This window comes from Drosophila novamexicana, unplaced genomic scaffold (genome assembly GCF_003285875.2).
Source record: "Drosophila novamexicana strain 15010-1031.04,08,12 unplaced genomic scaffold, DnovRS2.1 tig00000770-arrow-pilon, whole genome shotgun sequence".
In the NCBI taxonomy this organism is placed as follows: domain Eukaryota; kingdom Metazoa; phylum Arthropoda; class Insecta; order Diptera; family Drosophilidae; genus Drosophila; species Drosophila novamexicana.
Window position 1 is genome coordinate 584,636 of NW_020824821.1, and position 12,705 is coordinate 597,340.

At 37.8% G+C, this 12,705-nt stretch overlaps 2 protein-coding genes across 2 annotated transcripts in view; one reads left to right on the plus strand and one right to left on the minus strand.

Annotated features, from left to right (window-relative positions):
- Positions 1 to 6,751: 6,751 nt before the first annotated feature.
- Positions 6,752 to 7,812, plus strand: LOC115763755. Its single transcript, XM_030706467.1, has 2 exons — positions 6,752 to 6,892; positions 6,958 to 7,812. Exon 2 carries the CDS (start codon positions 6,964 to 6,966, stop codon positions 7,630 to 7,632), a length of 669 nt encoding a protein of 222 aa, XP_030562327.1. The 5' UTR covers positions 6,752 to 6,892; positions 6,958 to 6,963; the 3' UTR covers positions 7,633 to 7,812.
- Positions 7,813 to 10,131: 2,319 nt separating this feature from the next.
- LOC115763789 (hemicentin-2) overlaps positions 10,132 to 12,705 on the minus strand; it is an 87,753-nt gene continuing 85,179 nt past the window's right edge. Inside the window, exons 6-8 of the mRNA XM_030706518.1 lie at positions 11,689 to 11,897; positions 11,128 to 11,233; positions 10,132 to 10,856 (exon numbers count right to left, since the gene is read on the minus strand). Coding sequence (XP_030562378.1) covers positions 10,741 to 10,856; positions 11,128 to 11,233; positions 11,689 to 11,897 — 431 coding nt within the window. The 3' untranslated portion in view covers positions 10,132 to 10,740. The remainder of the gene's footprint in view (positions 10,857 to 11,127; positions 11,234 to 11,688; positions 11,898 to 12,705) is intronic.

Sequence of the window (12,705 nt, forward strand, 5' to 3'; positions counted from 1 at the left end):
GAATGCCATGGGATAAAAGCAAAAAAATGTGACTAAAATTTAGAACACTCAATTGCAGCGGAGAAATTTAAAATATAAAAGACTTATAAGATTTTAATATAAACAAAGGAGTTGTCTAACAGATCGATAAAATTATAAAATAAATATAAGCTAATAATCTAATCGTTTCTAGATGTCATTAACTTATCCACTTTTAATTCTGAAGATATTTACAATATTTGCTTATATATTTTTCTTTGATGATCAAATTAAATTATATTCCCCATTGGTAGGTTTTTTCAATTCTCGAATATGTCGAGAGAAAAATATTTGTTTAGAAAAATATCAAACGAAGTCTGCTTGATTTCTATTAATAATTCGACACACTTAAATCCATTTTCTAAGATGTCTTAGCTTCATATATCTTTTGTGGCTTATATTTTTTACTAGTTCAATTAAATTAAGCTTAAGTTTCGTGTGGGAATACTAAAAAATTAGAAGAGAATTTTTTAATTCCAGTAAATAAAGATCTTACTACTTAAGATAAGCGCAAATGTTGTGATATATTAATTAAGTATTTCAATACTTTTATTTATATTCATTGCTGAATTTTCATTCATTTTGACCACTGTGCGTATGGCTGCCAGCGAATGAGGTTGCGGCTACTAAGAAGCGGGTGGTCGCAGTGGCGAGGTCAACTAGTGTGTGCCCGGCCCACAGCATTATTGTGGGCGTGGTTGTGTGCCCAAGTGCCTAAAAGAGCCGCAAGTGCTCGACATATGCGTGTGTAAGTGTGCGTGTGTGTGGGGTATTTGTGCATTTAGGTATTTCCATGTCAGCTGCAAATGCCACTCGTACAACGGCAGCCCGTTTGTCGTACAAGTTCAAAATCATGTCTCTATGACTGGCTTTTCGGGCTGGGCCCAAGCTGGCCATAAGAAGCAGCAGCAGAGCAGGCGAGCCTGCATTCTATCATGGGGCAAATAGTTTTCTTAACGTATTTCTTGTAAAATTGTATGCATTTCTCATCTTTTTTTTTGTGATGGGGAAGGGGGATTCTGATTCTATGCCAGCAAAATGCTTGCTTTTAGTCAGGGCTAACAAATTTATTTCATTTCATTTTATTTACTTTTTGGTTGCTTGCAGAAATTTAGAAGAGTTTTCCTTTGGTAAGTCACAGCTGAAGCATTCAAAGGGCCCCACAAAATATTAAGTATACGTTGAGTAGTAAGGTGAATGCTAGTGTGTGTGTGTGTGTGTGTGTGTGTAAGTGTGTGTATGTGTGTGTGTGTGTGGGTGTGTGTGCGTGTGTGTTTGATGAATAACTCTTTACGTGCAACAAATAGCATTAAGTAAACTGATCTATTGAGGGGCCTGCAAAATGTTATAGAAAACAAAAAGCAAATGAAGCGAGAGCTTGGCCAGACCAAATAAAAAAGTTCAAATAAACTTGGCCAAACAACTCTCAACTTGTAATGCAGTTTCAATATACAATCAATAAACACCCCAAGACCCCCTCCCTCCCGCCCGTTCAACTGAATCAAAGGCGTCTGTCTACTAGGCTCTGGCTGGGGTTGAGTGAAAGTTCTTCGGCTCTACATCGACTGCACAGTGCAGCCGCAACGAGCAACCACAAGCTGGTCGTCTGCTTTGGAAAACTTGTTAGACGTTTTATTTTTAGTGATTTTCAGGCGAAGCGTAAGGTGCAACGGAAAAGCTGCAAGACCAGAATATAACCCAACAGTCTCAGTCTCATAGCCAAGAAAAAGTTAATGATGTCACTTGCACTTGCCGTAGGCAATCCACACAGAGCCACCAAAGTGCTGACTGATAAGGCCGAGTCGCAAACGAAGCTAGAACCTGAGGACCTCAGGCAAAATTCCCTTGCCGCACAACAGCCACAACTTTTTGGCCAAGACCGCAAGCTGGATTGCAACAAGGCCGTGCAAAATGAAAAAATACAAGGCTATTAAATTACCCATTGTACAGTCAAGAGAACCAAACATTTTAAGATAAAAGCATGAGGAAAAGTAAGTATGTAAGTAAGCTTTTATAAGAAATCAGCTAAATAGTCGTTTTGTATGTCAACATGAATGTGCTGAAGACAATTGAATGTCTTCTTATTTAATTTAATTGAATATAGTTACAAAATAATTCTTTAACTTAACTTTACTAATATAATAATAAACTATATAAAAGACAGCTTTTCCAGTGGAGTGTTTCCTACTATGTGCTGATGCTAAGACAAACAAGTAAAAAGTTTGCGAATGCGACACAAAGAAGAACAATGTATATATGTAATTATGTGCATGCGTTTGCGTGTTCCTTAAATAATTTTCAAAAATAATAACAAAGAGTTTACGGCTCGAAAATATTCCCTGCTTTAAGGACCCCTTTGTTCTAGCCTTTGTTTTATATTTTCAAAATTTTAATTTATAAAATTTAATTGAATATATGACAAGTTTTAAGTATTTTCATAAACTAGATGTGAGCTACTGCGTATAGTAAGTAAATCCAAAAGTTGGCCGAAGCTATTCGTGCTCAGGAACTGGGTCTCCCTCAAATGTTATTTTGAGTCAAACTATTTTTGAAAAGTAAATAGTAAAACTCGGTTTTTGGTTTCGCAGTTTTTGGGCAAGGGTTGGTTCACGGTAAAATATAATTTGGATGTCAATTAGTTAATGCAAAGTTAACAAATCTTTTTTAAGCTTCTTTAATTTTACAAAGTTGAAGAGAAAATTTCCTGATATTTATACCCTGAACCCATTAAAAATGGGTATAAGGGTATATTGTATTTGTGCGAAAGCCAAATGTATGTAACAGGCAGAAGACAGCATCTCCGACCCCATAAAGTATATATATTCTTGATCAGCATCAATAGCCCAGTCGATCTATCCATGTTCGTCTGTCTGTCCGTCCGTCCGTATGTATGAACGCAAGGATCTCAGAACCTATAAGAGCTACAGACTTTTAGATATAGGTGCTCCTAGTTCCCGCGCAGATCGACTTTGTTTCCGATAATCGATCATTTACTTCGTTTCCAAGCAATCGATAAAAATCGATATCGATATCCTGTTTTTTGGGCAATTTTGGTAAATAATAAGAGCTAGAGTCACCAAACTTGACATTTAGCTTCTAAAATAGAATATATATATGCATTTGATGTTGGAAGAAGAGGGTTCAGGGTATCCCTAGACGGGAGCTCCCGACTAGAACCGCTTACTTGTTTTATTTTAAGACTTTGGGAAAAAATCTCTAATTGCCAATGCGAAAACAATCACATTAGTCGAATTCAAGGCTATGCCCGGAGGGATTGGGCTATAATCGGGCGAAGCACTCAACAAAATTTCAAGCAATTAAATCTTTAAGTCTCGTTTAGAAACTGTTTTCGACTCTCTTTCGACTTTGCGTTTTGTTTTGTCCCCTCTCTTCCTAGTGTTGTGGGGCAGCGAACTAATTACAAAGCGGATGCGAGCAGGCCCCCATTGGGAAGGGGCGCAGCTCTTTGTTGAGGGTCCACAGCCAAGGGGACAGATAAATGCGACGGTCTGCGCCGCGAAAAGAGTATTTTGCATAATTGTTGACCCAGAAACTCGCAAGAAAGCAGTAACAAAATGGAGAAAAAGAGTAGCTAAAAATATTTTTTGCTTTTCTCCCTTTTTTTTGTGTTACAAGGATATTTTTTGCGCTCGTTTTTTGGGTGCCACCGCTGATTTGTAATTAGGAAACGGCCGCCAACTGTCGCCTTCGTTTTTCGGCTGCCGCAGCGAGTGCGACTGCGGCTGCAGCCACGCCCCATTTACAACCCAGCGGCTGCGGGGCATTAGCGAACGTTAAATACCCAAGTGCCATCTGTTGTACACAGCCCACACCTGCCCCGGCTCCTCCGGGCGCCCAGAGTGGTACCTAAGATGTGGAAGTTGGTGGAGGCAGCCACCGAAATTAAACGAATGAAAAGCGCTAGAAGAAAAGTGTAAAGCAATGACGCCTCATTCCCAGCGGACATTTGAGCCAAGCAGTGAAAACGCAGCGACACTTTGCGGCTTTTAAAGCCAGCGGGGAATAGGGGTAGACAACGAGAATTTCTCGTATATTTTGTGCCCGAAACACAACTGCAACGAGCGAGAGATGGGAGGGATAGAGGGTGACCGGACTTAACGGTATTCGAAAGTTGTGTGGCAAAAGTTTATTAAAAATTTCAAATTCAGCTTTAATATTTTTCTTTGACTTGTGCCCATTTCAAGCAATCTGGCGCCCATGGAAATGCACAAAATTGAAATTATTTCATGTCCGGTGTCACGCCATTTGGATCTTCCGTTTTTTGGAACCCTTTTTTCTAAAATGTGGCCTGTTTGCAAACTTCAAATCCTTCGCCATTGATGCAGAACTTTTCTTTGCCTTGAAAGAAATTCGTTATTTTATTTAGCGACCTTCAGAGCATGTCCTTTGGCCTTGCTGATTTTACATCCCGTGCGGTGCTGCATGTTTCCGCCTTTTCAACATTATTTATTTTCTGTTTGGGCTGTGGCAGCAGAAAAGGGCACATCATATTTGGGCAATTTTTGCATAATCTTTGGAAAACTTAATCTCTTTTTGAGGCGCAGCATTTAAATGACAGATTTTCTTTATTGTTTTAGCTGATTTATGATGAACATTAAGAACATTTCTAAAAATAAACTGACTACATAAACGTGAGCTTTCTTTTTTATAGAATTCTTATAGAATAGTTTATGTTTTCTCTACATAGTTGATGCCATATTAAAAATGTTTAATTACTCTGAGCATTCCATCTATTTCCCTCTACATATAGATGATTATAGTAATTCCCTTGACTTTTTCTATGCAAAATTATTTAGGCTTGTTCCCAGCTTTAAGCTCATCCTTCACTTTATCCTGTTTCTATCCGCCTATTCATTTGCTAAAGCCGCAAAAACTCTTACCAAAATCACGGAAAACATCATTTTTTGTTGTTGTTGCTTAAATCGCTTTTGGGTTGATTTCCACAAAACGCAAATCTCTTTCAAACCGCACCGGCTTCATACAAAGGTCTCAACTAATGCTGACACCCAAAAGTTTTGCATCCAGGCACTGAAAATGGGGCTATTTGGCAAGGTGAGGCATTAGTTCAACTGCTCTCGTGCATGTCCAGGTGGCTGCTTGAGGCGCGTTTCAATGCCTCACCTTGTGCGAGGCGTCTGAGCCCATAATAGGCGCCATAGTATGCATTCATGCACTAGATAAGCGTGGTAAGGGGAAGGAGGGGTGCACATGTTCTGGCTGCACACGGAAGTCAGATTTGCTATGAATGGCAATAATGCAATCAAAATGTGAATGCACTTTGCATTTCCTACTTGGTTTGACCCTGTTATGTGCACAGAAAAAAAAACTCTCATTCCAGCTTGCAGCTTCCTTTTAGCCTGAATGTGCGCTCATTAGTTGTCATTTAGAAAATTATGCGGCTTCTATGTGGCATATTAAGTACTGGCGCATCCTTCAGGGTGTGCTGCATAGCGATTCGTAAATAATTTAAATTACTCTCTGAGAATTTGGCGAGACAGCGGAGATGAATTTTAATTCTAAAATATTCTTAACATTCTTATAGACAATGTATCTTGTCTACCGTACACGGACTGTATTTAACCAAGCACTCATTCTTTTTTTTTTGCGAACCTATTAAATTTCTCAAAGGCTTAATTTCAGCGACCCCCTAAACTTCTGTTATATTGGTTGTCCTTGCTTTGTAACAGCATTTAATTTAAACTTTTTAGTTCGCTTTCCTTTTATTGAATTTTTCAATCAAACTGCTTCAATTTCATTCCATCAGTGGGGTTAGCATACCATTCAATCAGATCAAATAAAAGTGAATGGTTCAAATCGCAGCTACGAATACCCTTTAAAGTAATGTTCTCAATAGAAGGTGAACGGTTGCAGAACACAAGCTTGGCTAACATTGTTTGGATTGCGATTGTTACACAGTTCATCAGAAAGTGCATATACCCAATTCTAGCTGGGGAAACGGCGCTTCGCCCTGCTAATAGAAATTTGAAATGCATCCTTTTGACAATTTTCGACCTTGTTGCAGTGCATTGATTGCCCCACGTCCTTAGCCAAAATATTCGCATTGCGTTTTCAGCCAGGAAATTTATATGCATTTTATATAGTAAATACACACATACACACATACACACACACACACACGTACGTCTATAAGTTCTATGCGCACTTATGCATATGCGCATTTTTTACGAGTTTCCGGCAAGCCCTCAGTGTGAAATTGAAGAAAATAAACATCCCACAAATAAGTGCATATGTATTCCGATCGAAAGACTTGGGTCAAGGCTTAAAATTGCCATGCATTTGAATGGAAGCTAGCTCGGAGCATTGAAAGGCAGCAAAGAAAAAAGATTGGCACAAAAATATCAAATAAAATAACTAAACTTTTCCTCTAACATTATTTTTTTACCAGAGTAGTTTTAATCAAAAAGAAAAACTTATTTGCAGCCAATATATTTTTGTTGCTTTAAAAGTAACTGAAGTCAATTTAATGAAAATAGCGTACTTAGCTAGCTAATTAAAAGAGACAAATTTAGCTAGAAAAAAGCTGAAGATGCATGTCATGGAAAAGTAACAAATATTTTTTAAATTTCGTGAAATAACAAAACATTGAATAGCGATCCAAATATTCTTATAAGCGACTGTCTCATCATAAAATAAATATCGATAGCTTGAAATCAATAATTGACAGTCACACAAAAAATCTTCACAAAAATGATTGCTAAGTCATAGCAGGCAATAAATTAAGTTCTTTGGATATATTATTTTTGTTGTCGTTATAAGAAAATTTCAACTGTGATTCCATAAAGCCATAGAGAAACTGAACTGCTTGATCAAGCATATATCTATTACATAATAAGTGAGTGCACCATGAAAAAGTGATGTGGTAACGGAAGACTTACAAAAGGTTGTCTAATTCCCAAGGTAAAAATGACTGAGAACTTACCCGATTTGGAGCTAGAGTCGACGTCGAGCACTTCCATAGCCTTGCCGTTTAAGCCTACGCTCGAGTGGCACATCCATGGGCTCTACGAGAACTTGGGCACCCATCCCGACTCGGCCGATCAAAATGGCGATTTAATTGGCATACAAAACTATGACATTGGCGAATTTGTGAGTCTGATCGACGTGGATTCAGCCACACAGCGTGGCATTTACAAGTCAATTTCGAATACAATTTGGGAGTTGCCTGCGAATAAGAACGGTCGTCTTATGAAGCTGGCCTGTACCATAGACATTGCCGACATAACGCGACGCTTGCTCACAAGTGCCGTCGAGAATTGTGATCCCGGCGTCAAAGTCGACGAGGAGTTCATATACGCGATTGCACACAAGCTGGCCCAGGCCATAGTCAATCCGCTCGAGGAGAATGGCGAGAGCATTGAGCCGGTCATCTTCAGCCTAGTGCCGGCCATAGCCATGCAGCGCGAGACCGGCCGGGTGATGGCCTACGCCGTTGGCCAGCTGGTGGCACGTGGCCTCAACAATGCCAAAATGACCATGGTCGTGCGCGGCTGCTCCCTAACCGTGCAGTCGCGCGAGATCATCATTGAGTCCATCTCGCAATCTCTGCTGCCAGTCAATGAAACTTCAATTTAGGTTGTTCAATTTTGGTATTTTGTTTTTGTTTATTTTTGCAGCAGAATCAGCAGGCGTTTGAATTATGAATATCATATGGGTTGGCACATTTCCCGGAACTTATTTTAAAGCTCTTTTACAGCACAATTATATTATTTTTATATTTTGTTTTCATGATGAATTCTGTTTTTGTTTTGCTCTTCACTTTATGACTGAAATAAATATTTATTATTAAAAAGACAGCTTACATGAATAAATGAGCGCAGTTTAGAGGTTGCTGTTTCAAACCTCAAGTCTGGTAACAAAAATCAAACCAAAACAAAAATATAAAAAAATAACATAAAATGAATTAAAAATAAATAAAAATAACTTTAAATTAACTGTAACTTATAACAAAAATTCCGATCAATTAAATCTTACTAATAGAAGCGCAGTAAAAATAAGTGGCTTTTGTTAGTTATTTAGATTATTATTTATTTAATTCAATAAATTTTCTCCGTTGAGAGTTTTCACATAGTTTATTTTCGTTTACATATAAGTACGTTGTTCTTCTTGTTGTTGTTGTTATTAGTTGGTACTTAACGTTAGTTTCGCTATAACTGCATATGTATATGTATATTGTATATGTATGTTTAAAAATGTATCTTTGTATTATGCACTTGCTTTCAATATGGCATATGTAGACAGATAAATATATATATATATATATGTATATATTTACAATTAAGTAGTTTAACATTTTTCTAATGCACTGAAACGTATTCAGTTTATTATTTTAGTTCATTTTATTTCTGTTTTCTATTTGCCGTGCTTCGATTACTTTGCGTTTTTACGATTATTAAGGGTTTAGTTTAAATAAGTAACTGTGACCAGGCTGGCCTGGGTCACGCTTTAATTAGTTTTATGAAAAAACACTTAAAGACTTAGAAATATATTTTGATTTCGTTTTATAGTATTATATCGATATTCATACGACTATTGACTTACGGATTAAAATTTATGGCTCAACATTAAAACGTTTGTTGGATTAAATAGTTAAACTATATGTGGGAATTAAAGGGGGTTGGGGGCTTAATAAAGCAGATTGCTGTTCGAAATAAAAAACACGGACGGGTTAAAAGTTTTAAACTTGTTTGCTGCAGCTCAAAGACGGCTGACCGCAGAGACCGCAAACATTTGATGCGTGATTATTTGCCGAGAGAAAAAAAGAATAAAAGGAAAAGGAAATTGTGTGGCGCCACAGGCTGTTGACCACAGTGTTGTTGCCTCATTTAGTCGCAGCTGCTTGTGGTTGGATTTTATTAATGACCGACAGGTCACTCATACGCCCCGTGACGCCACACACACATGCACATACACGTACACACACATACACACACATATATATATATATATATATATATATTATATTGAAAATAATTAATGTACATTCGATTATTTGGACTTTAAGTTCTGGCACAGCGACTATTTGCAATTAAGCGCTTATTGTTTTTTCTGCGTATAAACTTTTTGGCTTTTTTGCATTTGGCTCTCGTTTTGGTACTCAACTTAATTGCAATTGCTGCGCTCAGAAAAAAATCCAATTGAAAGACAACGCTTACGACTTTTTTGTTTGTATTGAACTGGTTAATTTTATGGCTTTCTGTTGTCGCAATTAAATTGTTATTACATTTTCGTATATTATAAAATTTTTTGTCTATGCTTTGACTCGCATAATTATCAAATGGCGTTGAGTGTATAAAGAAATACGAATTTATGCAACTCGTCTGCTTTTGCACAATGAACTTTTTACTCGATAAACTTTGCGAGTTGTTTTTTCGTGGCCTTTTAAATGCAATTTGAATACTCTGCGCTTAACTCTTCGTGTGCCATTTATGCGTATGTATGTATGGTATTTTAAATATGCTTTTATATGTGTATAATCAATTAATTTACATGCTAGTTTTACATTCTACAATACAGTTGTATATACAGTTGAACCTTAATGCTAACGAACAAATTGATGCGAGTCTCACAATCAATTATTTTGAAAATGTTATCTATTAAATTGTATATTCTTTGCTTATGTTAATTTTTGAGTTTTATTGCACGTTTGCAAAATATTGTAAGTATTTATGACTTGGCAAACAAAACATAAATTGAGTTGAGTTATGGAACAGAACACATGTAAACAACGTTGGATTTACGACAAAGCAAAGTTAAATTATATTTATAAAACATTAGGAATGCATTTGCATTATATGAAAAAACATTTAAAATGCAGTTTATTTCACTACAACTTTTTTTTAATAATTTTGCTGAACAGGTTTCAATCAATTTGAAAGTTTAGTTGAATATATTTGTGTCTAATCAAAATTCACTGTGTTTCAGTTTTCAAATTTTTCAATTGGAATGCAGCAAATTCTGTTTAAGACAAACAGCGCAGAGGCCATTTGATGGCCTTTTGAATAATGCAGCGGGCCCCCGCTCTCTGTTCCTCTTGGCCATACACGTAAATATTTTGCAATAAAAATTCATTTCCAACTGCATGGCCAAATATTAAATATTATTTTTTATTCGATTGCAACTGGACTCGTCGTCTGTCCACAAAGCCATGCACTGGCTGATAAGAACATCCGATGCAATTTCATTTGATGTTGCGTAAATATTTACTTTTATGCATTTATGCAAACACACACATACACATAGACTCATATTTGCCAATACACAAAGACGACAACCAAATGCCACATCAGTTAAATTTATATAAATACATGCATGTAGGTATTATATTTTTGTCTTAGCTCTAAGGTTTTACGACTAGTTGCTTAGAGCTTGTAGTACTTACAATTTAGTTGAATTTTTTAACTTGTCAAACAATTTTTTTTTCGTTTCGTTTCCTCTGCAGTTTTTCTAGGTCGTGTGTAAAGTTTTGTATGCTTATTATATTAGTTAGCAGATAAAATCAACTAGCTTACAACATGCATTTTGTTTTAATATTTTTGTATGGCATAGTTTACTGCTGGATTTTGCATTTTATTTATTTATGATTTCTGTTGGCTGCACTTATTATTTTTGCTTCAAATCGTAGCTGCTGCTACTTTTCGTTTTAGCTTATATCGGTTGCTGTTTGCTTCCAGCCTCAACTTGTCATGTGCGATGTCCTGCCCCAATAAGGATAACGCTGAGGAGCAATGCCAGGATGCCCAGTGTGTACGCACGTGTGATGGGTGCGGATGACGTCACAGCCGATGCCGATGATTCCCCTAAAATTGTCATAACAACTCATTTTGTATATTTTTTACTTATTTTATTTTCATTGATTAATTTATTCGTATTGAAAGTTTATATATATAAAACTATATTTTTGAATTTGAATTAAAAATGAAGTGTACTTTATAATAATTATTGAAATTGGAATGAGTTTAATTTCAGCTAACTGATTTCAGCTAACAAAAACATTTTACAAGATTTGCCATCTCGTAGTCTTTGATATATATTAATTTAACGAAAATATATTTATCAAGCAGGACTTACCATTTATAATGTTGAGCGTTACCGTCGCACTGGGACTGTTTGACGGGCTACAAGTGTAATTGCCAGTGTCACGCTTCTTGGCCGACTCGATGATTAATGAGCCGATCTGAAATGAGCCAAAATAGAAATGCAAATTTTTGAATATAATGTAGAAAAACTCGCTACTTATCGCCAAGGCTGAAAACTTGCCTGAAAGAACTGAAAGAAAATAAGAGAAGAAATAAAAACAGCTATGAAAATGGCAGGTTTGAGCCACCTCTATGACAAGTTCTGTTCTCACACGTTGGCTAAATATTTAACGAGAGCGCGGGGTCACGTTGTCCAAAGGGCAGCTCTAATTTTCAGCTATTCACAAAATTTGCCTTGAATGGCATTTGGGGCGTGGCAGGAATGTGACATAAATGCGACTTGTATGAAATAATATTGTAATTTTGCTCTAACGCACGACGGACACGGAGACGACGCCAGGGACATGGGCACGGGCACGAAAACGTCGAGCAGCAATTTGAAATCAAGTGTAATTAAATTAAAATCAACAAGGGAACAATTGGCAGAACTCACCGTGCTCTGACCCTCACCGCTGGCCTCTGGCAGATTCGGATCCAATTGCGTACGATGGCGACGCGAATCCGCAGCCAGTTGCTCGGCTCCATGGTACCACATGATGAACGTTGGCGGCTCCAAGGCGCCGCGCACAATGCAGCGTAAGACCACATTGCTGCCGGCTTTGACATAGCGATCCGGTTCGCCGAGTATTTCGGTGCGAGGAACTGTAACGAAGTAAACCAAGGCAAACGCCATGTTGAACAATCTAATGCTGATGATGATGTTCATTACAAGTGAAGCCCAATGGAAAATTCGGCTCGTGTCTGTGTGAAATTGTGACATTGGCGTTAATCTATTGAATTAACAGCTGCTAGTCACGTCGCGCACGTAAATCTGCGCACCTATTCCTTGGCGTTTGGGGGTGGGGCAAATCTACTTTTCAATTTTTCACTTACTGATTCCAGCAGCTCACCCCACGCACACACACACGCACGCACACACGCACACTGGATACACGCACGTGCATAAGAAACTATGCCTCAGTCAGTTACAAGCTGCAAGTTGTGTCAAAATGCGAGTTTGTATGCTATAAAAAATACATAGACAAAAGTTCGAATTTCTGGCTACATACATTTGCACATCACACGAGCTGTTGCCACTGGAACCTGCTCCCTGCCCCTGCCACAGGCTGGCCAACGGCGACGTGCGCTTACGAATTCGACAAAATCACGTATACGTCGGGTTTTCAATGTTGTTAGACATACAAAACTGTGCAAAATGAATGCGCTGAGAATTTGCACAAAATTCTGTCTGCTCGCATGTGTGTGTGTGTGTGTGTGTGTGTGTCTCTCTGTGTGTATGTGCATGTGCGGGCTCTTAGCTTTTGGTTTGACACCAAACTGTGTCAGCTTGTCAAAATCATAGTGTTGTGCATGTTAGTTTTCCAGTTGCTTGACTTTTAGTTGCGCGCCGCAGCTAAAAGCGTATGCAATATTATTAGCTAGCGTCCCTTAACCCCAAGTCCCAGTCCCA

Bases quoted from the DNA above. Each gene is read 5' to 3' on its own strand.
- LOC115763755 (XM_030706467.1), top strand. From the start codon at position 6,964: ATGACTGAGAACTTACCCGATTTGGAGCTAGAGTCGACGTCGAGCACT.